Here is a 19,814-nt window from a genome sequence, read left to right as displayed (position 1 = left end):
AAATTCTTGACTACCCTCCATTCAACACAAATGGAACAGTTTTTATTAGGTAACAACTATTAGGTTGCTGATTTTTTCACACTTTACATCATTTACATACATGTGAAGGACAATGGGATCTCACAAAAGTCTAATGAGAGACAACTAAGGATATATATACAACTTTTTATCTCTTTTTCTCCTTGTTAGTCCTTTCTTTACCAGTGTCCAAATTTGCCACACTTCTAGTGCAAGTCATTGAAATCCATTTGAATCATTCTTTTATTTTCTCCCCTTTTGTAGCAGGGCAAGTTTCAAATTTTTTACCACATGACAAGTTTTGTAGCTGCACTCTGCATTGTAGAATTCGATATTCCTTCCTGTCCATTTTCAGAATTTTCCTCACTTCATGAAAGCTTTCAAATGTGGATGACTTTTCACTTATACAGTTCCACAACTCTCACTTCTGCCTCAAACCCAACAAACTAAGGGTGAGCTACCAGAGAACTCTTTTCGACTTAAATTCTTCCAAGTTGTCTTCACCAGAACTTTCTTCAATTTTTCATGAAAAACGGTGTTTGCAAACCCTGTTTTTTGCAATGCCTTTTTACAATATTTCCACAACTTACCAAACTGTAATTTCTTGCTCAAACCCTAACAAAGTTACGTTGGGCTACCAGAAAAGTCATTCTGCTGACTGGAGATCCTTCTCGCGCTGTTTACGCTACCGCTGTTATGATCTGCCATCCGATCACCTGTCTGTCGAACCCACAGGAGAAGAGGTTACACATGGGGTTCTCGTCGTACCACGCCGTGCCACACACCATCCGGTGATGACCCTGATGGAGAGAAAAACAGTGTTCTGAGAAAAAGTAAAAGTTTATTTTACCGAAGAGCTAATCTTCCGCTGATCATGCCAGAGAAGACAGACACAGTCTTTATTGTTCGTTGTGTCAGATCAATTCTCCTACCTCTCACAGTGAACCTTCTCCTGCCTCTCACAGTGGGACCCTCTAGTAGTATACATGTCAGGTGAGCAACAATAGCCAGCATTGATGCAAAGTCTTTGTCCAGAGGCTGGGTCAATAATCATTGGACACTTCTGTGACTCAATGCCGTGACTCAACTTTTCTATGTGCCCCTATTACAGCCTCGAAAAGAGCCAAGGCATCGAATGATGCCTTTGAGTTAAGCTTTCCAGTAGCATGTTTGCCAGTTGACAGGAATTTGCACTTCTATATATAGAGGCCAGAGAAAGCTAGACCACAAGCTACAGATTGAACATGAAAACAGAAGAGCCCCCTACCGTTCTGTTGCTGCGTGGCAGTCTGGCCAGACGGACGCCCTGCAGATCAAACAGGCGGATGTGGCGGTTGTCATGGGGGATGGCAATGACCTTGTGCAGAGCGGACACTGAGATTCTGGTAACAAAGGAGGCATCATGTGGGTTAGCTACAAAAAACTATAAATATGACGCTAGTAACTTAGGATAAAAGATGACACAGGGTTTGTATTAGAAGATGCTGGAATTTTGTCTGACCCCACATCATCTCAATGAAAAGCGTCCTGCAGGATTATTTGAGCTTCTCATAAATAAAAGACTCAAACAAACAAACAAACAAACAGTATCTGATGATTATAAGAAGAGCACTTGGGCAGGCAAGTTCATAAGCTGATGTAAGTAAACATTGACATCACACTATGAGAAGACCAGAACTGGTTCCTACCGGTTGATGGCAGAGTCAGTTCTGATGGTTGCTAGGGGAGACCGCATGTTTTTCAGGTCCCAGACCTTCACGGTCCGGTCGTCGCTCCCACTCACAACATTGTCGCCACTCGTAAAGGTCACAGAGTTCACAGTACTGCAAATACAAATGTATAGAGCTATACTGGTTAGAGTGTTAAGATGATAGGAAAAAGTACATGGAATAGCATTTCAAAATGGTATCAATGTAAAATGCTGCATTATCTCAAAAATGGCTTGGTTTGGTATAAAGCTTAAAAAGCCCTTGCCACACCATACATGGTGCATAGGGCAGTACCTCATACATACAAACAAACAGGGAATTCCAAGACTGCAACACTTACTCAGTGTGCCCCTGAAACACGTTGACAGAATGGATGGATGGGTCACGAAAGTCCCACAAACGGAAGGTGCTGTCCTTGGAGGAGGTCACGACCAGACGCTGGGTGGGGTGGGTCGAGCAGTTGGTCAACTCCTGGTCATGGCCTGGTGGAGCAGAAATCATACATTGTAGACAGTGAAAACAGCTGCCATACTTATCTAAGTTGATAGGTGGAGCAGTTGATCAGCCCGTCACCTAGGCTAGGCCCGAGTCAAATTACACAGCATGCATTTTTGGTGACCAGTGTTTCTATGCCCATTCTCCACCTTGACAGGTAACCTGGTAACCCCTTTTAGAGCCCACCTGTGAGTGAGTGCACCAGCTCTGTTGTCTCCAAGTCGTACAGCTGGGCTGTCCTATCCCATGATGCCGTCACCACCTGCTTCCCATCTGCCATCCAATCAGCTGCGATGATCACGTCTGTGTGACCCTGCAGAGGTCAAAGGTGAAAAGTACGGCATGTGCAAATGATGCAGATGAAAATTGTACATCTATAGCATCAAGGTCATAATGAATGAATATTTGACCAATGTACAAGACAGTGACATGATGAAAGACACTTAGTACAGTTATTCTAGATCTAAAGACATATGCAGTCCATTCTCCTGCTATGTTTAATATTCTTCTTACAACAAGAGTTAATTGTATTTTTTTCACATAGTGGAGCATAGCTCCTGACCTCCTCCAGACCATGGTTCTGTGTTAGTTGTAAGCAAGGTCCCCAGTGGTTGGTTGGGCGCTGGTTTTAAATTGTATTTACAACTGTCTACACCAGCCGACAATCAGTTTCGAAAAATCAAAGTTGGAGCACAGTATTATGCTTGGATACAATTAGGAATGAACTGGAGCTAGAACAGGATGAATTCTCGCCTACTCCCAACCCAGCGTTGAACATGGTTGGTGAGTGGTTGGTACAGTTAGCCTCTACTAGGCTTCATGTATCGGTGGTCTGATCGTAGAAATTGGACAAATAAGCCGGCCGACTCCCCTAGCGTATTATTGACTCTATTTGTCCAATTTCTACAATTAGACCACCGATCCACGGAGCCTGGTAGAGGCTAGGTACAGTAGCAAAATCGTGGGAAGTGTCCCAAACGTGTGATAGTGGCCACAGGGGTCCACAGGACAGCAGACTGACCCTGAATGACAGCGAGTTTGTCTGACCTGATATGAGACTTACTGTGAACTCTGTGAGCGGACTTCTCACAACTGCGGGAGCAAAGTCTGAGGAGTCTCCTGGTTCTGTATGAGATGCAGCTGGAGAGAAACAATAATGGTCAACTTTAGCTGTTGCTGTTTTGTAGAATATATTTTGAATTTTACCTTCTACATGATAAGGAAAACCTATGCTCTATGTCTCACTTGAATATTTTTTAATGTTCTCTGACATTCTTCACCAAGAAACTTCACCAAGAGAGCAATATTTTTCTTTTGAATTTCAAGTTGGCATGGCCAAAAGAAAAACAAGTCAGAACGGCAATGGCAATGGCAAGAGTAACAATACGATATTTACAGGTTTTGACTATTTGTTAAAAAGTCTTCTTCGGAATCTCAAGGAAAAAGCTTCTTACCTTCTCCCTCTTCTTTCTCTGCTCCCTCAATCTGGTCGTCATCGGAGGAGCGCTGCACACCAGAAAACAAAAGAGGCTGAGCCATGGATGCAGGAGGGAAGGAGAGAAGGGAGAGGAGAGAAGAGAATGTAGGGGGTTAGCAGTAGAGTGGAGACATGTAAAGGGAGGAACCATTTACCCATTTGTGGATAGCTGGAAGTCTGAGGAACATGAAATAAACAAGACTGGGGGCTGAAAGGGGGTTGCCATCAAACTCTAGGCTATATAATTTTTTTTAGCCAGGTGCCAGTAAAAGCACCAATTAAGCTCTATGTTAGATCAAATTAAAATGATTGCAAGATTACTCTCTCCGTTACAAGATATACAGGCCTCTTGCACTGCTGATTTAAAATATTGTATGCTACAACTGATACAAACATTTTCACCTAGACAAGCCCAAAGGAGGTATAGAGTTAAATGGAAAACATGGTAAACACACATGTACTACTAGTACTTAAGCATTTATAACAACTCTTTTTTTCCTCTGACAACTGCTTAATAGATTGTTAACAGTCATCTTGAACAACCCAACATGATAACAATATATACCACGCTAATCATTTTCCATTCATCTACAACAAAATCCTGAACATAATGGTCATGACTGTGTGTCAGTAGAAAGAAATTAGACATTTCAATTTTCATGATCTTAGTCTAAGTTAGGTGTGACGGGTCGTTCAGTGTAATATGACCAGCTGCTGCCGCGCCGCGTGCTTATGAAGCTGGTGTGTTACTTCGAAGGGCGGTTATACTGGCTATATGGCTATACCTATCATACATGATGGAGAAATTTTTGAAAACAGTTTTCAGAGACTCACATTTCCTTCCGGTGGAACCTGAGGTAGAACTACAGCAGATCTCCAGACATGGGCCGTGTGGTCACCAGAAGCTGGGAAAGATTTCACAATTATCAAGAATTCAAGATTGTGAGTCCATCAAGAGCCAGACTCTCTTAACTTGGACATACTTTACTGAGTTATTTACTTACTTTTGGTAGCAAACGGACACTTCTTGTAATCTCCAAGCAGATCCTACGTTAGCATAAGATAGTATCAAAAGTTGCCAGAGGAGTGAAGAAAGCCTTGGAGTGTGTTTGGCATTTGACAAAATTCTGAGCAAATAGACTACAGCTTTCATTTATGTCATTAGCTGCTAGGTATTTGGTGTAGCGTTCCATTAGCCTAATTACAAGGGTTTATTATGTTAAATTCTTTGACCTCTTCAAAGTTTTGGAGGAAAGATTTTACAGCATTTCTAACCTGTCAGAGCCAGTTGATCATTTGGGTGGAACCTGATGGAGTTGACCGATCCACTGTGGCCGACGTAGTTCAGTACACACTGTCCTGTAGCCATGCACCACAGCTTAGCTGTACGATCTGGGGGAAGATATAAAAGCACATTAAACATTAACGGAACTTCCGTTACAACATGTTCTAAATGTTGTTCATTCAAAAAAATAAACAAGCAATTTTTGATTTAGTAGATAGATTATGTATTATCTTTCAAAATGTGTAGGGTGTCTGTGCGGCGCAACGGCTAGAGCATTGAAATCAGAATCAGTAGGTCCTGAGTTCTAAACTCGCCATGCCCCTGCCCCCATGACGGTGGAGTTTGGCAGCCCACCGAGCCTCACAGCTAAACTGTCAAAAGGTGCCAAAAAACACCTACGGATTTGGTGCTGCCAGTGTTTTAACATCTGCACACTTGCCACTAAGACCAGTGAATTTTTTATTTTTTTAGTCTTTCAAAATCAGGTTAGGCTTTTAGGAGAAGCAGGAAGCAAACAAATTTAAAATTGAGATTAATATTTGGTGACCTTAACAGTTTCCTTATAGTTATACAAGTAAATGTATTTCATGTTTAGGTGCATCTATATTGTCAGAAATTTTTATTTGTAATCTTACCAGCTGACACCGTGCCCAGGACGTGTGGTTTGGTACGGGAGATGTTGACCTCCCAAACTCCGTCACGGTGACCTACAAACCTTCGCACCATCTGGCACTGGCTGGTGTTGGCCGGTTTGAAGCTGGACACAATCTGGACACAGAAAACCAAACGCATTATTTTAATGCTAGCAAATTATTACAGAACTCTGATTCAAAAGTTTGTCTCAGAAACATATCTCTACATTCAACCTTCGTTTCACATCATTGTGTTACTCTCGAAACACAAAGATGAGTATTCTTATAAGAAATTAACATTCAATGCATTTTGTTTATCGAAAATTGCATTCTGTGCAGAGTTTGTGGAAATATGTTATGGTATAAAACCAAAAATAATGTGCAAAGGCTAAAGCTAGAGGTCATTGTGAATCTAGGATATTGTATGTGAAAAATGTGAAAGCATAGACAGCCAAAAATAATTAGTATTCAAAGAAATACATCACAAAGAGAACGGACCAGGAAATTTTAGGTTGATAATTTCTGAATAATCACTTTTCTAATCACAAGTTTTACACTGTTTTATACATAATCATTAGAGTATTCAACAGCCAAAATTATCACAAATCACATCAAACTTTCAAGACATCACAAAACATTGACAATTTCTGATTACATCTTGTTAGCAAGAAGCTGTTACTAAGCAACAACAGACATGTGACCACAAGCCAATCACAGGGAGGCAGGATTAATCACAGAACAAAGGCAGCGTTTCTAGCATTGCCCAACATCATGCTCATTTACCGAGGCACCGGACACAGTGTCGAGCCTGGCGCGAACCGGCGCGATGGACTGCTGAAGGCGGTGCTGCATCTGGCTCCACAAAGAACACAGTCAGTCAGCCAATCAAATGTATTGGTTTAGTCACATGACCAGTCAGTCAGCCAACAGGATGCATTAGTTTAGTCACATGACCAGTCAGCAAACAGGATGCATTGGTCAGGTCACATGACCAGCCAATCAGCCAACCAGATGCACCAGTTTAGTCACATGACCAAATGCAGGTGGTTGTTGTTAGTACAGCAGCAAATAGGCAGCCAGATTTTAAGGAAACATGGAAACTTTTTTTGTACATTTACATCAAGATACTTTTTGCTTCTGTGTTGCTGTTTTTTTAGTGCCTTTTATACATGGAATGGTCCAGAAAACATCAACAAAATACAAATGGCAGATGTGAAAAAGTGCACCAAGAAACACAAAAAATATCATGTGCTAGGATAATGTGGACTTCTTGGTTCATTTCTAAAGCATCTTATATTCTCATGTCTCTAATACTTGGTGAATGTGAATAATATAAAAGAGCTCTCTCCACCTCAAAATTTTTCCACCAAAGGGGTTGGAAATGTTCAAATTTCTGACCATCCCAAACAGCAAAAGTTTAGGAACTGAAGGAAGGAGGCTGGAGAGAGCCCTGATAGGAACTTAAGGAAGACAGGAGATAAATACATAGATATGTATAATAAAATCTTGACACTCCTTTTGAGCTGGTTAGATGTTACAAATATTAAACACTGCTATGTCAAATACAGCTGGGGAATCATCTAAAAAAACTTAACATCTGAAACATTCACACTTTAAAGTTTGGTCCTTCCAAGCAGCTCTACATCTCCTTCCTAACAAACATTCTGGCAAATCTTAATGTCTTAGTTACACAGTCTAAATTCCTTAACAGTAGCCCCCATTGCTGTTTCAAAGTTTTGACTCTCTGATATCTATTCCAAATGCTGCAGCACATACTACCCCAGACCACCCTTGAGTAACATGAATGGCCCCCTGCCCATACCTTGCTAGTGGAGGCCTTGTAAGTGGTTTTCAGTTTCTGTGAAAGTTGACTGGATGCTGTAAAAACAAAGGCAACATAAAAAAATCTACAATTTAATCTGTCTACTTAACTAAGAATACATCATTACTTGCTCAAGCAATATTGGGTTATAATCTAGAGAAAAGCATAATTATTATTCAAATTATGCCGTTTTACCTTATCTTTATCATTAACAGATTTCTGATAATGAATCATGTCATCAGCAAAATGCCATATCTGGTATAAGGCAACATTCGTCCTGAACTTACACTTGTTCTTTGCAATATTAGCCTTGACTGTTCCATCCAGCGACTCCTCCCCAATTGCTTTATCACTGGTGCCAGCCTCAAGTCTCTCAGTCAGGACCTCTACCTTCTCCTGAACTGTGGTGAGAGACCACATCACATATCAAAATTGTCAGGACCTCTACCTTCTCCTGAACTGTGGTGAGAGACCACATCACATATCAAAATTGTCAGGACCTCTACCTTCTCCTGAACTGTGGTGAGAGACCACATCACATATCAATATTGTCAGGACCTCTACCTTCTCTTGAACTGTGGTGAGAGATCAGATCACATGTCAAAATTGTCAGGACCTCTAAAATCCCCTGAATGGTAGTGACAGACCTGTTCACATGTTTTACCTTCTTCTGAACTGTAGTGAGAGACCACATCATACGTAAAAATTGTCGGAGCTTCTACCTTCTCTTGAACTGTAGTGAGAGATTAGATCACATGTCAAAAGTGTCAGGACCTCTACCTTCACCTGAACTGTAGTGTTATGAGAGACCACCTAACACGTCAAAACTGTCAAGATTCCCACCTTTACCTGAACGGTGGTGAGAGAGCATACGACCTGTTGTTCCAACGATGTCTTTTATTCCCATTCTCTCACTATCTCTTTTAATTTTATTGTCTGTCATAGGTGCTTGCGTATAGATGCAAGAGGCTATTCATTATTCATACAAACGCTTAACAATACGAAACTTTGACTTTCATGTTTGGTTGTTCATTGTGCTTACGTGCAAGGTTTTCTGCGTACACCACCTCCACCTCTCTCTCAATTTGCTGGAACAGGTCCCAGAGTCGCGCTCGAAGGTGTGGCGGCAACACGCTCTCCTGAACCTCCACGGTGAAACTGCAGAAAATAGTATGGTTCTTAACAAGGCATCACTCCAAAATCATTGTGATCAATTTATCATACAACATGCATGCACATTCAGGACATGGTTTTATCAAAGAAGCCTAGAAAAACGATATTGATTGGGGAATTTTACATATGATAATATAATATCATGTAAATGGTTACTTGAATTTTGCACAAAACAAGGTCAGCTGGCTTAATCTAATTTCATACATAGCCACTGCCTTCCTGAATTCTGCATGTACTGTTGACAGTGCAACATACAAGCCCCATCCCTATGCAGGTCCCCATGATTTCGTCAGACCAACCCTTGATTTTTCATGTTATTCACCTTCCATGCCGGGGGTTCTCGCGGTCGGCTTCGGTGGAACTGTGCGTTCGGCGCAGCGAAAGGCTCTTCCCGCGCTTGGGCTTCGGGCGGGAAAACCCTTGGGCAGCGGCTTCTGTTGGCATGGTGATAGCTCACCGCTCGACCGCAGCAATACCTGAAGGAATATTGTAATGACAAGAGAATTCTCAGGCAGGCACCATTGATCAAGAATTAATAACATAACGTTACCTTATGTAAACTGTAGATTAATTTGCTTTGCAGTTGTTTTGTCTAGTAGTAGGGGGAAATTATGCTTTTTGTGGTGATTTAAATTCTCCATTGAAACAGTTCTGTAGTAAAGTTGTAACATTAGTATACAGGAGACATATTTATGGCGTCATGAATTCTCCATTAGAAGGTCACCGTAAAATTGTGAAAATAAAAAACGCAGAGAAATTTTTAAAGATTTGCAGGAATGGAATCGGGTAACGTTAACATCACAGCCATCAAGACACAACGATAACGTTACATTCCAGTCTGAATTGTGTCCTTATTATTGATGTTGTTAATTAGAAGTCTTTTGCATATTTCACGACATACAAATATGATGTATAACTTTGTAAGTCTAGGCTATCACTACATAGATTTTCGCATTCTTAAACGTGTAATATAACATTAACAACATTCAGAATTCATACTTCAGGTTCAGCCTGCAAGATCATCATGATACAACCAACATGCAACAACAACCACAGGTCTCGCAAATTATAAAATAATCATGATCATTCAAATACATCCAGGACCGGGACAATAACACAATATTAGTGGTTGATATGCTGCTTTTCTCATATTGTAATGTTATCATTAGCAATTGTTATTTTTTGCAAGGGCGTGTTGGAATTTAATTTCACGATTGCTGTAATTTTTTTTTTTTTTTTTTGCTACAGCAACGAACAATTCTAACGTTAACGAAACGATTTGAATGTGTTACTGTAGAAAAAGCCCTTGTATATAATTTGTGAGGATGTAATTCATCCTCAAAAGTAAGTTAAAAACTGTAAAACGTACCTTAAGTGATATTTTTAATCAAAATCTCACAGCAAAATTCGCCAAGCTGATGGAGTCGCCGCCATCTTGGAAACTGTTTGTGCAATCATTCTGATCCTCGCTAGGCGTCACTGTTGCACTGTTGCACTGTTGCCAATTTTAAGCAGATGTTGAGTCACGCATATTAAGTCTTCCTCACTGTCTGATGTTCTAGTCCTCTTGCTGTTATTACCTCCGTGAAATGTTCATTGAGATCATTACTCCTCAAGAAGGGGACAGTCCCTCCCTTTTATATAAGGGGACACTCCTCGGGAAATGGTATGGTTATCCGGGAAAGGGGACGTCCCTCGGACAACCCCGCCGGCCCGTGGAATCGACTGCTAACCCGACAAATCGCTTCCTGGTTCATCTAAATCACAACATCCGGAACATGGCCAGTGCTTTAGAGTACAGGTTCTCACCTCACCTCAAGGTATTATAATAATAATCATCTGGTGTATTTTGCCAGCCAGTAGGTACCCCAAGTATGAGTAATGAGGCTGTTTAACGTGGTCGAGGCACCTCCTCGAGCACGGGACCCCCGTTTTACGTCCCTCCCGGAAGACGATTTCGTGGAAAACTTCGTGAGGCTACAGCAATCCGGACGTCCTTGGTTGGTCCCCCATCCAAGCACTATCCGGACCGCGCGTTGCTTAACTTCCGAGATCGAGGGATCGGGGGTACCAACGCGCCACGCGGCCGTAGCATTATTTGATTTGGTTAAAGCATTTTTTTTTCTGAGAATTGACACATGTTGGGATGATCATGCGATGTTCTACATCTTATAGGCAATGTAACGTTACATTATAACCAAGGACATTGTGGTTAATAATGCATGTTTAGCTGATCATGACTTTCTTGAGTTCAGTGTAGATGTATAATGCTCCATTTTCTTATACTTTTCTTTATATACACCATGATGAAACAAGTCAAGCTTGGTTAAAAAAATCACATAAGATTCAATCAAGGAGGTTATAACCTCCTTGATTCAATGTAGCAATTTGGCAAGGATTGGCTCAATCAATCAAGTAATGAAGTAACTTTTATTAGCCGTCATAAAAGATATAACGTTAACGTTAGAAACCAAAATTTGTAGTTAAGCCGTTTGAACGGTTCCAACAAATTAACGTTATAACTTATATGTGTCCTTCGTTGATCTTGAGCAGTGTTACTGTTAGTATGCAGTGTCAAATATGCCCGGTCACCGCAAGAAAACCAGAAGGCATTTAGTGCTCACTCTCGGCAAGAAGGGAAGGAGGGATCGAAAACGGAAGAGACCAGGTCATGGGTAAATATTTTACACAACAGTCTACTATAGGCTTCAGGGCTCGAAATACCAACTGCATATGCAGGTTAGTGCAGATAAAATTGGAGCTGTGCAGGTATTTCTGATGTCTCACCTGCACGTAATCTGCACTGGTCCATGTACTGGGTTTTATACATAAATGTCATCTGATGTAAGTGTAATGTGGATTGTTATTAGCTGCATTGAATGTTTTTACCTATAAAATATAAAAGAAAAAATAGCAATTGTTCCTCAACAATTTTAGTATGATTCATACTTCCTAAATTCAGAGTGGTGCACGTAAAATTTGTCTGGTGCATGTAATTTTCAATGTTACCTGCACCAGTGCAGGTATGCAGAGAAAAGTATTTTGAGCCCTGGGCTTGGTTATTTTGAATGTTGAATAAAAAAAATAGCCAGAGTGATGAGGTGGAGACACATTTGATTTTGAGACAATCTTGCATGTCTGAAATGCTCATAGCAGTAGGTATCAATAATGCTGTATCATTTTGTCCTATAATGGATAAAGGTGCTTTACTGCTATGTGTTGTGAATTAATTATCTGTTTGTTGTCAAACAACAGCTCTCAAGAAAGTGGTGTGTCACCAACAAAGCGAGCAAATGTCAGCAGCACCAGGTACACCATCCCCATCTCATGTCTACTGAATAGTGGTACTGATACATGTTCTGATTGGGTTGTAGATGTGAATCAAGTTGAAAAGTAATCTCTGTTACATTGTCTTGATATCTTACTGCTGAGAAATATTGCTACATTGACATGCTTATCTGACTGCCATTTCAATAGTTTTGACTTTTGAATGATATATTTGTATCATACATATCATTCTATGTACAGTCCAATTAAGAGGTCTCTAGGACCAGCAAATGGTGTTCATTTAGCATATGTCATAAGGTCATGTCATGTTAATCTTTTTTGACTTTTATTTGTTCTAGGTCAGAAGAGGAGCGTGACGCTGCAAGTGGTGAAAGGGCAGAGGCTGCAAGTCTGCTGTCTGACCCAGCAGGCCTAGGGTGAGTTTCTTTGTGGCATTCTGTACGGTCCATTTCAGGCCAATAGTAGTACCAGCAGATGGTGTCCAATAAGCATACCGGGGTATTACATGTAGTCATGTTATTTAATGTTTAACTTTTGTGATTATTTCTTCTAGGTCGGAAGAGGAGAGTGAAGCTGCTAGTGATGACAGGTCCCAGGCTACAAGTATCGAAGAGGAGACTGAAACTGCAAGTGGTGACAGGGCTGAGGCTAGTACTGTATAACATACAAACCCTGTGGTATAAACATACAGTAAAGACAACACAAGTGGCCAGTTTATAAGAAAATAGATTTTATTGCATGGAGAGTGTTTATAAAGACAGAACCACGGTGCACAATACCAATGGACCACCTAAGTACAAGCCCTATCAGAACAAGTTCATCCATGTCTTTTACCAGAAAAATTGTCCCCAGGTTTTCATCAGCAGAGCTTGTACAATTTGAGAGTTTCTTGGAATTTGTTGACTTTTGTCCTAGATGCCATGGATTTGCAAGCATCAGGGCCACATAGCCTGTTCCACGGTAACTAGACGCTATGTGGTTGACATAACAATATATGTGCAACAAGATGAAGCAAATCCTACAGGCTGGCAAAAATCAACATTTTTTTCCAACCATCTCCCTGAAGCCTTAAGTTAAGAGTTTGATAATGTCTCAATCATGGGGTGTTCTGTGATAACAGGAAAAGAGTCCACTTTCCTTTTTCACACTGTACACCCTGCTTCCAGAATTTCAACCATTAAAGAGACAATTTCTGAACAAAACGGTTGTATCTAAGGCTGTTTTCCCCACAAGCAAAAACACTTGAAAGCCTTAAGGTACTAGATATGTTATTTCTTCACAAAATAAATCTAGCTCAGCAAGTTTTTTTAGAAGGAAGGGGCTGGAATGTTTTTAAAAAACTTTTGATACGTCTACCCAATGCGATGCGTCAATTTACACGCCTACACTGTCGCTAAACCCTTTCGTAGTATCAGACTATGACTTTCCCGCGAGAAAGTCATTCTGAATAGTATTTTTCTTTATGATTTAGGAAAGCATGTCCTAGGATACCAGCAAAATAAACATTAACATACCATAATCTTACTGTTCATCCTGTATTGCTCATTTCCTTGTGGTGATGCCACCACGTGCAACAAGGACAGTATAGTCATGTGATATCAAAGGTCAAGGGTCAGGGGTCAAAGGTTCTAAGGTAACAAAAAAATTCTATAGTTTATGCGGCCTAGTTCCCTGCTATTTTGACTTGAATACATTTCCATATGTAGGGCTGTTTACATGACATTATTTAGAGAATACTGCAACTACAACAAATAAAACGAGGAGGTGAAATCTACAGCAAAACAACTTAATATAACAACAGCGATTCACAGACCGAACAAAAATGTGCACATGAACTTGTTTACCACAGCTGCCACAAACACGAAGAAATCTAGTATCATTCACAGAACACCAGTTCCACAAGTTTTGTCTTTTTCTCTACTAGAAGTCATTGTCTTGTAAAAATGTTTGTATTTTGGCTGAAATAGAATATTTTTCCATTCAAATTTTTACCACAAAAGAACTGTATTTCATGTCAGAAGGCAAAATTCAAGCTCATCTGAAAACCTTTCTATTCTGACTCTGGAACCGTGGCTTTGTGATGTTGAAAAATTGACAAAGATATAGTAGAAAAACCTTATAAATGTTCCATGGCAGTATTGAAGCACATATATAACCTGTATTGTCCCTGACAACACTATGCTGGGTTGTACAACAAGGAGGCTACCTTGGGGGTTAACATGATACTCATGTTGATTTCCTGGTAAATTTTGAAAATTGGCCGTTCATAGATCAAATAATATGATTAGCTGGAAATCAATCCAAAGGGATCCACTTTGAGAGGAAACTGGAAAGACTAGTAGATACATAGTATCATTTTTTTTTACCAAAATAGCCTCCTTGTTTGCCCTTTGTGTATCAAGACTGATTCTGTAGTGGCCCAAAATATTTGTACAGACACAGATACAAATTTATGCCCACAAACATAAGTGTAAGCATAGCATCCAACACTAAGCAATGTCAACACAACCCCATATTCCCCTTACTGAGCCGTATCTAATAAATTAGCTGATTGGTCATCAAAGACCGCTTGTGGCTTAAAATAGCGCACAAGTTTAACATACATTATAACAACATCTGTGTCTTCTACCACATTTGAAGCGATAAAATTTTTCTATTAGGTTCATTATATACACATAACAGTAAAATAGACCTCTGTCACTGTACACACATAGAAACAACCACGGTGGTCGCAGGAGTCCGAAAAAGGAGGAAGGAAGGAAGAAAAGATCCCTGACAGAGAGGTATACATGTACAGCTATCAAATATATCCATGCCCCAATACAAGGCCTATCAAAGATAGAATACTCTTTTTTTTTATATTTCTGCTGCTAGTCTAACCTGTCCACCCCTACTACTGTTACAGAATGAACCTTGCCAAAGTCAGTGTTGTTTATGAAAATTACTACAGTTAATTTTCCCCCCTTTTTGACCCAATGGTAGATTCTGCATTACAGCGAGTTAACATGAGGTGTGGTAGCCTCCACTAGAAGTGTGGGGGTGAGCAGGGTAGACAGCATGCTTGGTAAATGTAGGCTATAACTACCAAGACAATCTATACAGTGACTAGACTGTTAACATTGAAAGACACCATATATCCAGTATGGGATTAAGTACAGTTGTACTCCACTGCTGCCAGGGGGCGCTCATGTCCACTACCCACCAGGAACCGTCTCCTTCTACACCAGGTACTATCTCCATCTCCCAGACGACCAACACGCCGTTATTGTCCATTGGCAGGAAAAGTCACCCCCGAGGAGGAATAGTTGTTCAGGACGGGGTCTGTGGGCTCCGTGGTTTTCTCTGCGTTGTTGTGAGCCATGTTCATGTTCATGTTGAGCGCCTGCTGCAGCTGCGAGTACAGGTGCTCCGGCAGCCGCTCGCCCTCCAGCTGCTGCTTCAGCATCATGGGGTCGGCCGTTGGTCCCAAGGTCACGGCGGGCGGGTACTTGGAGCTGATTCCCTGTGACGACACGGGCAGCGAAAACATCCCCGCGTTCACCAGCTGCTGCCCGACCGCCGTGTTCAGGATCTGCTGTCCCGCCGCGCCCAGTATCATGTTACGTTCGCTCGGGCTGAGAGAGCTCCACGGGGGTCTCTGCGTCCCGACCTCCGTACTGGTGGGGAGAGAGGCCAGGTCGTTACCGTAGTGACCGTTATTACCCAGAAGTCTTTGGTCGTTGTTGTAGGGACTGCCCTGCGAGGACGTGGGAATATGGCTCATCATGATGGGGGACTGATTGTCGACCTGCCCGCGGCGCGAGGCGTCGCTTGGAGATGGCACTCCGTTGTTGAGCTGCCCCGGCGGAAACATGCCCTGATTGGTGCTGAGGCTGGGCGAAACCAGCGCCAGAGAAACGGGGTTCTCCAGGTCAAACGAGTTCAGACCGCTGTCCCGTATGTGGAGGTCGCTATTCCCAAGGTCATTGTTCATGAGCGACCCCACGTCCATGGCGGGCGAAGACTGGGACAAACTCCCATGATCCATGAGTCCGCTGCCCTGGCTGATCATGTGACCAGTCATGTGATTGTCCTGCCCGTCTCCCTGCATGATAAGGCTCGGCAGCTCGTTGTTGGACTGGAGTTTCTTCACGACGTCGTTGGCGGCCTCCAAGGCTCGCTCCAGCTCCTCAGCCTCCTCTCGTGTGGGAACAAACTCCCCGTTCTTACCTGCAGAACACAAATAGCGTCAGGGTTTCTGACTAGTTCTTATACATTCAAATCTGACTGGAGTGACTATTACTACTATTAGAGCTTTCTTACATACAAACTCCCTGTTCTAACCTGCAGAACACAAACAGTGTCAACATTTCTGACTAGGAGTTTTGATACAGTCAAACTTGATTGGAGTGACTATTGGAGTTTTCTTACATACAAACAAACACCCTGTTCTTACCTGCAGAACACAAACAGCATCAATGTTTCTGACTAGGACTTTTTTGTACAGTTAAACCTGATTGGAGTGACTATTGGAGCATTCTTAGAAACAAACAGATTCTTTTTACCAGCAAAAAGTAAAATTTTAATGTTTCTGACGAGTGTTTTGTACAGTCAAACCTGTTTGGAGTGAACAGTGGAATTTTCATGCATACAACCAACAGAAAAAGTTTCAGTTTTCCTGACAATAATTTGTATATCAATCCTGTTTGTAGTGATGACTGAAAGGGACTGGAAAATATAAGTCAAATTTGACTGGGTGCCACTTCAGAAAGTACTCTTTATGCTTGTGCCAAAAGGAAAAATCAATAAGTGATCACAACAAGACAGGGCTTCCCACCTGTGAAAAAGTCAAAACCTTCCAAGTCCTCCGGCAACTTTGGGAGGACATCGGCAAAGTCATGTGACTCTAACAACCCTGGTGCGTGATGCGTCCCTTCCAGCGCCGACTGCACGTTATCGATATTCAGGTCCGTGGCATCAATGTCAAGCTCAAGGGACTTTTCAATGTCATGACCGTCCAGTTCCTGTAGGTCTTCTGTGATGTCATCAGGGTCAATGCCCTCAGGTGCAGGGCTGCAAAAGAGAACACAGAAACACCATGATATGGTATAGTCAACATACACAATTACTTACCATTACTTCCACTTTTGTGTTGTGTTTCTTTGTGACAAGTTGTGCTTGTGTTTGTACATCACAAGTATCCAAATGAGAAGATGGTATGTAGCGCTTACTTAAGTTAGCAGTAAATTTCTTTGGTTGTTGAAAGAAATATTTAAGTCTCTTTATCAATTATATTTTTTGCATATGACAAACACTTGCCAAAATCAGGCACTTTGCAAGAATGACAATAGTGTTGAATCTGGGAGCCAGTGTTCCGTAAGTTGTGCTATTTAAGGACAAAAAGGTGGATATTTTTGTTGTTATTTTGCGAACATACCTTAACGCAGACGTATCGATCCCCAGACTAAGCGAGATGTCGTTGTTACCCACGGGCTTGGCCGGTGGGATTGGCTTCTGCGGCCGGCTGTTCCTCTTCTTTTTACTCTTGCTCTTCTTGGAGGAGCGGGAGTGAGAGGACTTGCTCTTCTTCCGCGGCTTCTTTGGGGGAGGCCCATGCTGGGCAGCAAGGGCAGCTGCCGCTTTCCTGTCGGCTTCTCTCTTTTGGGAGAGTTCCTGAGGAGGGAAAGAAAACAATAAATGAGTGAAATATTAAACGTTTAAAAAATCTGCAGCCATGCATGTATATATGTACATCACTGAACTGTATTGACTTATCACACGCTGTGTCTTATAATGGTGTCAATTAAAAACAACATTACAACCACCATGAAATTGTCAAACACTTTCAATACATAAATTTTAAGAATTAAAACAGTTTAATCTTCGAATAAGCAAACAAGCAACTGTTTTCAATAGGCAGGCACTGAAATATCAATATAAATGGTGAGCAGAAAGAGGGTTTCTGGAGTGCTTTAGACTTCGGCCAAAACAAAATATTTTCTGTATAATGTGTGGGTGCACGACTAACAAAGCCAAAATAAAATCAGTGCAAAGATTTAAACACTGATAATTTATTTTAAAATCAGTGCAAAGATTTAAACACTGATAATTTACAGTTATCAAACTGACAGCAGTTCCTAGAAATTCCGCGGACGCCTACCCTTTTCCTGGCGTGTTCCTGACAGAGTGGTCTCTCGTGTGCGATGTCGAAGACAGTCGTGCTACACTGCCGCCCGTCTGAAAACCTGGCCGTGCACCTCTGGTATAGCAGCTGGTCGGGATTCACTCCCACATCTAACACTACAGTTAAGGGGCCAATCTGTGCTAACATATCATAGATTCAACACAACCTAGTGTACATCTCCTTTGCAATTGGTTCCTGTGACAGCCAAATTTTACAGTTAAGGAGCCAATCTGTGAAACTTTAAGACTTAGATCCTCCCATGTCTACTGACACATTGGGCAGCAAGTAGTCTCCATTCAGGGCGGTTTTGGGGCAAGGGTTTCCGCTTCCCTAAGGTTAATCTCCAGTTGGTAAAGGTCCCTCCAGTTTAATTTCAGTCTTCCCTGTTTTCTTTTTCCTTTTGTTGGGTTGCCAGTGCAGTGTTGTTTTAGCATGTCTATCCACAGGCATTCTAAGCACATGTCCTGTGTACTTTACCTGTCTTTCTGTAATGGTGGTGCTAAGAGGTTTTGTCTTGCTCCTACGATACACTTCCTCGTTTGTGATCCTATCTCTGTATGTTAATCTGTGAAACATTTTAAACATTCAACATGACCAAGTGTAAGTCTCCTTCGTAATTTGCCATTTTTACTTATTCCCAACTATCATTTTATTCTGTGATTTGTTTTCTCTGAGCTGTATCTATCATACTGAAATGCCAAGGTTGCAAACCATATAACCATTCAGTATGACCTTTCACCACTGCTTGATGTGTGTGCATGGGGCATGTCCTTTACACAATACCGGTAAAGGTCAGGATTCTAATCTGTAAGGGCACAACTATAGATGGAAATGAAAGGATACGTTGCACACAGAATCTTGTGAGGGGGAGGGCTCTCCTGGTGCACTTCTGTCCCTCCCAGTCCCCGGTACACACCCTGGACACACCCACATCTCTTCTTCTTACTGTGGGTCTGTGGCTGCAAGGGAAGGTAGAACATGTTACCATGGCAACAAGGGACACACATATTACCATGGTAACGAAGGTAAACACCTGCGTCTCTTCCTCTCAATGCGAAACTGCAAGAAGGACCCCCAAATGATGGATGAAGGACCCCCAAATGATACAGGACTCAATGATGCTGAAACAGTAGGTAAGGACAACACTGCCGGACAAACTGCAATACATATAGGAGGAGCAAGGGGGCAGCACTTGGCCTGAGTCCATGTAGGCAAGCAGGAGTATAAACCGTGTATATTGACCAGAACGTACCTGTGTCTGACCACCACACTGTCTTTGTGTCTGCTCTCCTCTCTTAGCACTTCCACAGTTTCTCTCCTGTCCGAGCCGTAGGACCCCAGGACTGCCCGCGACTCCTGCTGGTTGAGTGCCTGTTGGTCTGCACTTCTCCTGAGGGACTGCAGGAGTTGGGCATACTTCCTGCACAGGCTACGGTGCACCGTGACTAACCGCTTGTCCCGCGGTCTCACCGGCGACGCATCCACAGAACTGGAACGGACAAAAAACAAGGACATATTTACATGTACACCATTCTGTGCATCAAGACCCTTGTCAGATGATAAGAGCAAAGCAGCTTTCTCAACTGAAACAAACTTGTACTGTCTACTGTTATAGCAAGAATATACATGGCTAAATTGTATAGAGTAGAGCAGCATACTACATTTTTACTGGCACCTCACAACACGCCAAAAATAGGCAGCAACAGATTTCATGGCCAAACCAATGCCGCTGAAAGCCCTGTAATCAAACTG

The 19,814-nt window shown here is 41.9% G+C and overlaps 3 protein-coding genes and 1 long non-coding RNA gene across 11 annotated transcripts in view; 2 read left to right on the top strand and 2 right to left on the bottom strand.

Moving 5' to 3' along the window:
• The first annotated feature begins 171 nt into the window (after positions 1-171).
• On the top strand, positions 172-626 carry LOC118403193. Its single transcript, XR_004829618.1, has 2 exons — positions 172-233; positions 286-626. It is a non-coding gene; the product is annotated as an uncharacterized LOC118403193 (long non-coding RNA).
• On the bottom strand, positions 595-10,128 carry LOC118403191 (WD repeat-containing protein 37-like). 3 transcript variants are annotated; one of them, XM_035801761.1, is made up of 16 exons: positions 9,981-10,128; positions 8,934-9,087; positions 8,481-8,596; positions 7,726-7,839; positions 7,439-7,494; positions 6,400-6,468; positions 5,620-5,752; positions 4,975-5,091; positions 4,534-4,604; positions 3,677-3,752; positions 3,286-3,362; positions 2,409-2,535; positions 2,068-2,209; positions 1,707-1,841; positions 1,286-1,400; positions 595-818 (listed from the first exon to the last, which is right to left on the bottom strand). In XM_035801761.1, the coding sequence occupies exons 2-16, from the start codon at positions 9,053-9,055 to the stop codon at positions 699-701; spliced, it is 1,590 nt and encodes a 529-aa protein (XP_035657654.1). In that variant the 5' UTR covers positions 9,056-9,087; positions 9,981-10,128; the 3' UTR covers positions 595-698. The 3 variants fall into 3 exon arrangements, with proteins under 3 accessions (XP_035657654.1, XP_035657655.1, XP_035657656.1); XM_035801762.1 differs by having other exon boundaries at positions 3,677-3,728; positions 9,981-10,127; XM_035801763.1 differs by lacking the exon at positions 6,400-6,468.
• Positions 10,129-11,164: 1,036 nt separating this feature from the next.
• Positions 11,165-13,415, top strand: LOC118403190. Its single transcript, XM_035801760.1, has 4 exons — positions 11,165-11,286; positions 11,867-11,920; positions 12,238-12,315; positions 12,453-13,415. Exons 1-4 carry the CDS (start codon positions 11,192-11,194, stop codon positions 12,559-12,561), a joined length of 336 nt encoding a protein of 111 aa, XP_035657653.1. The 5' UTR covers positions 11,165-11,191; the 3' UTR covers positions 12,562-13,415.
• The window catches only part of LOC118403189 (INO80 complex subunit D-like), a 34,845-nt gene continuing 27,651 nt past the window's right edge, over positions 12,621-19,814 (bottom strand). For all 6 annotated transcript variants that reach the window (XM_035801755.1, XM_035801754.1, XM_035801756.1 and 3 more), the window contains 6 exons: positions 19,315-19,551; positions 18,906-19,021; positions 18,039-18,172; positions 17,316-17,551; positions 16,716-16,951; positions 12,621-16,108 (listed from right to left, as the gene is read on the bottom strand). In XM_035801755.1, the coding sequence (XP_035657648.1) occupies positions 15,162-16,108; positions 16,716-16,951; positions 17,316-17,551; positions 18,039-18,172; positions 18,906-19,021; positions 19,315-19,551 (1,906 nt within the window). In that variant the 3' untranslated portion in view covers positions 12,621-15,161. The remainder of the gene's footprint in view (positions 16,109-16,715; positions 16,952-17,315; positions 17,552-18,038; positions 18,173-18,905; positions 19,022-19,314; positions 19,552-19,814) is intronic.

Source organism: Branchiostoma floridae, chromosome 16 (assembly GCF_000003815.2).
Source record: "Branchiostoma floridae strain S238N-H82 chromosome 16, Bfl_VNyyK, whole genome shotgun sequence".
Taxonomy (NCBI): Eukaryota; Metazoa; Chordata; class Leptocardii; order Amphioxiformes; family Branchiostomatidae; genus Branchiostoma; species Branchiostoma floridae.
The sequence above is the reverse complement of the archived record's forward strand: the minus strand, read 5'-3'. Positions and strand labels throughout refer to the sequence as shown.

Excerpts from the sequence above, each read along its gene's own strand:
- LOC118403191 (XM_035801761.1), bottom strand. The coding sequence starts at position 9,055 with ATGCCAACAGAAGCCGCTGCCCAAGGGTTTTCCCGCCCGAAGCCCAAG. Across the intron at positions 5,753-6,399 it reads ACACTGTGTCCGGTGCCTCG|ATTGTGTCCAGCTTCAAACC; the intron begins GTAAATGAGCAT and ends TTCTGTGTCCAG. Across the intron at positions 1,401-1,706 it reads ACTGACTCTGCCATCAACCG|AATCTCAGTGTCCGCTCTGC; the intron begins GTAGGAACCAGT and ends CTTTGTTACCAG.
- LOC118403190 (XM_035801760.1), top strand. The coding sequence starts at position 11,192 with ATGCCCGGTCACCGCAAGAAAACCAGAAGGCATTTAGTGCTCACTCTC. Across the intron at positions 11,921-12,237 it reads GCAAATGTCAGCAGCACCAG|GTCAGAAGAGGAGCGTGACG; the intron begins GTACACCATCCC and ends TATTTGTTCTAG. Across the intron at positions 12,316-12,452 it reads TCTGACCCAGCAGGCCTAGG|GTCGGAAGAGGAGAGTGAAG; the intron begins GTGAGTTTCTTT and ends TATTTCTTCTAG.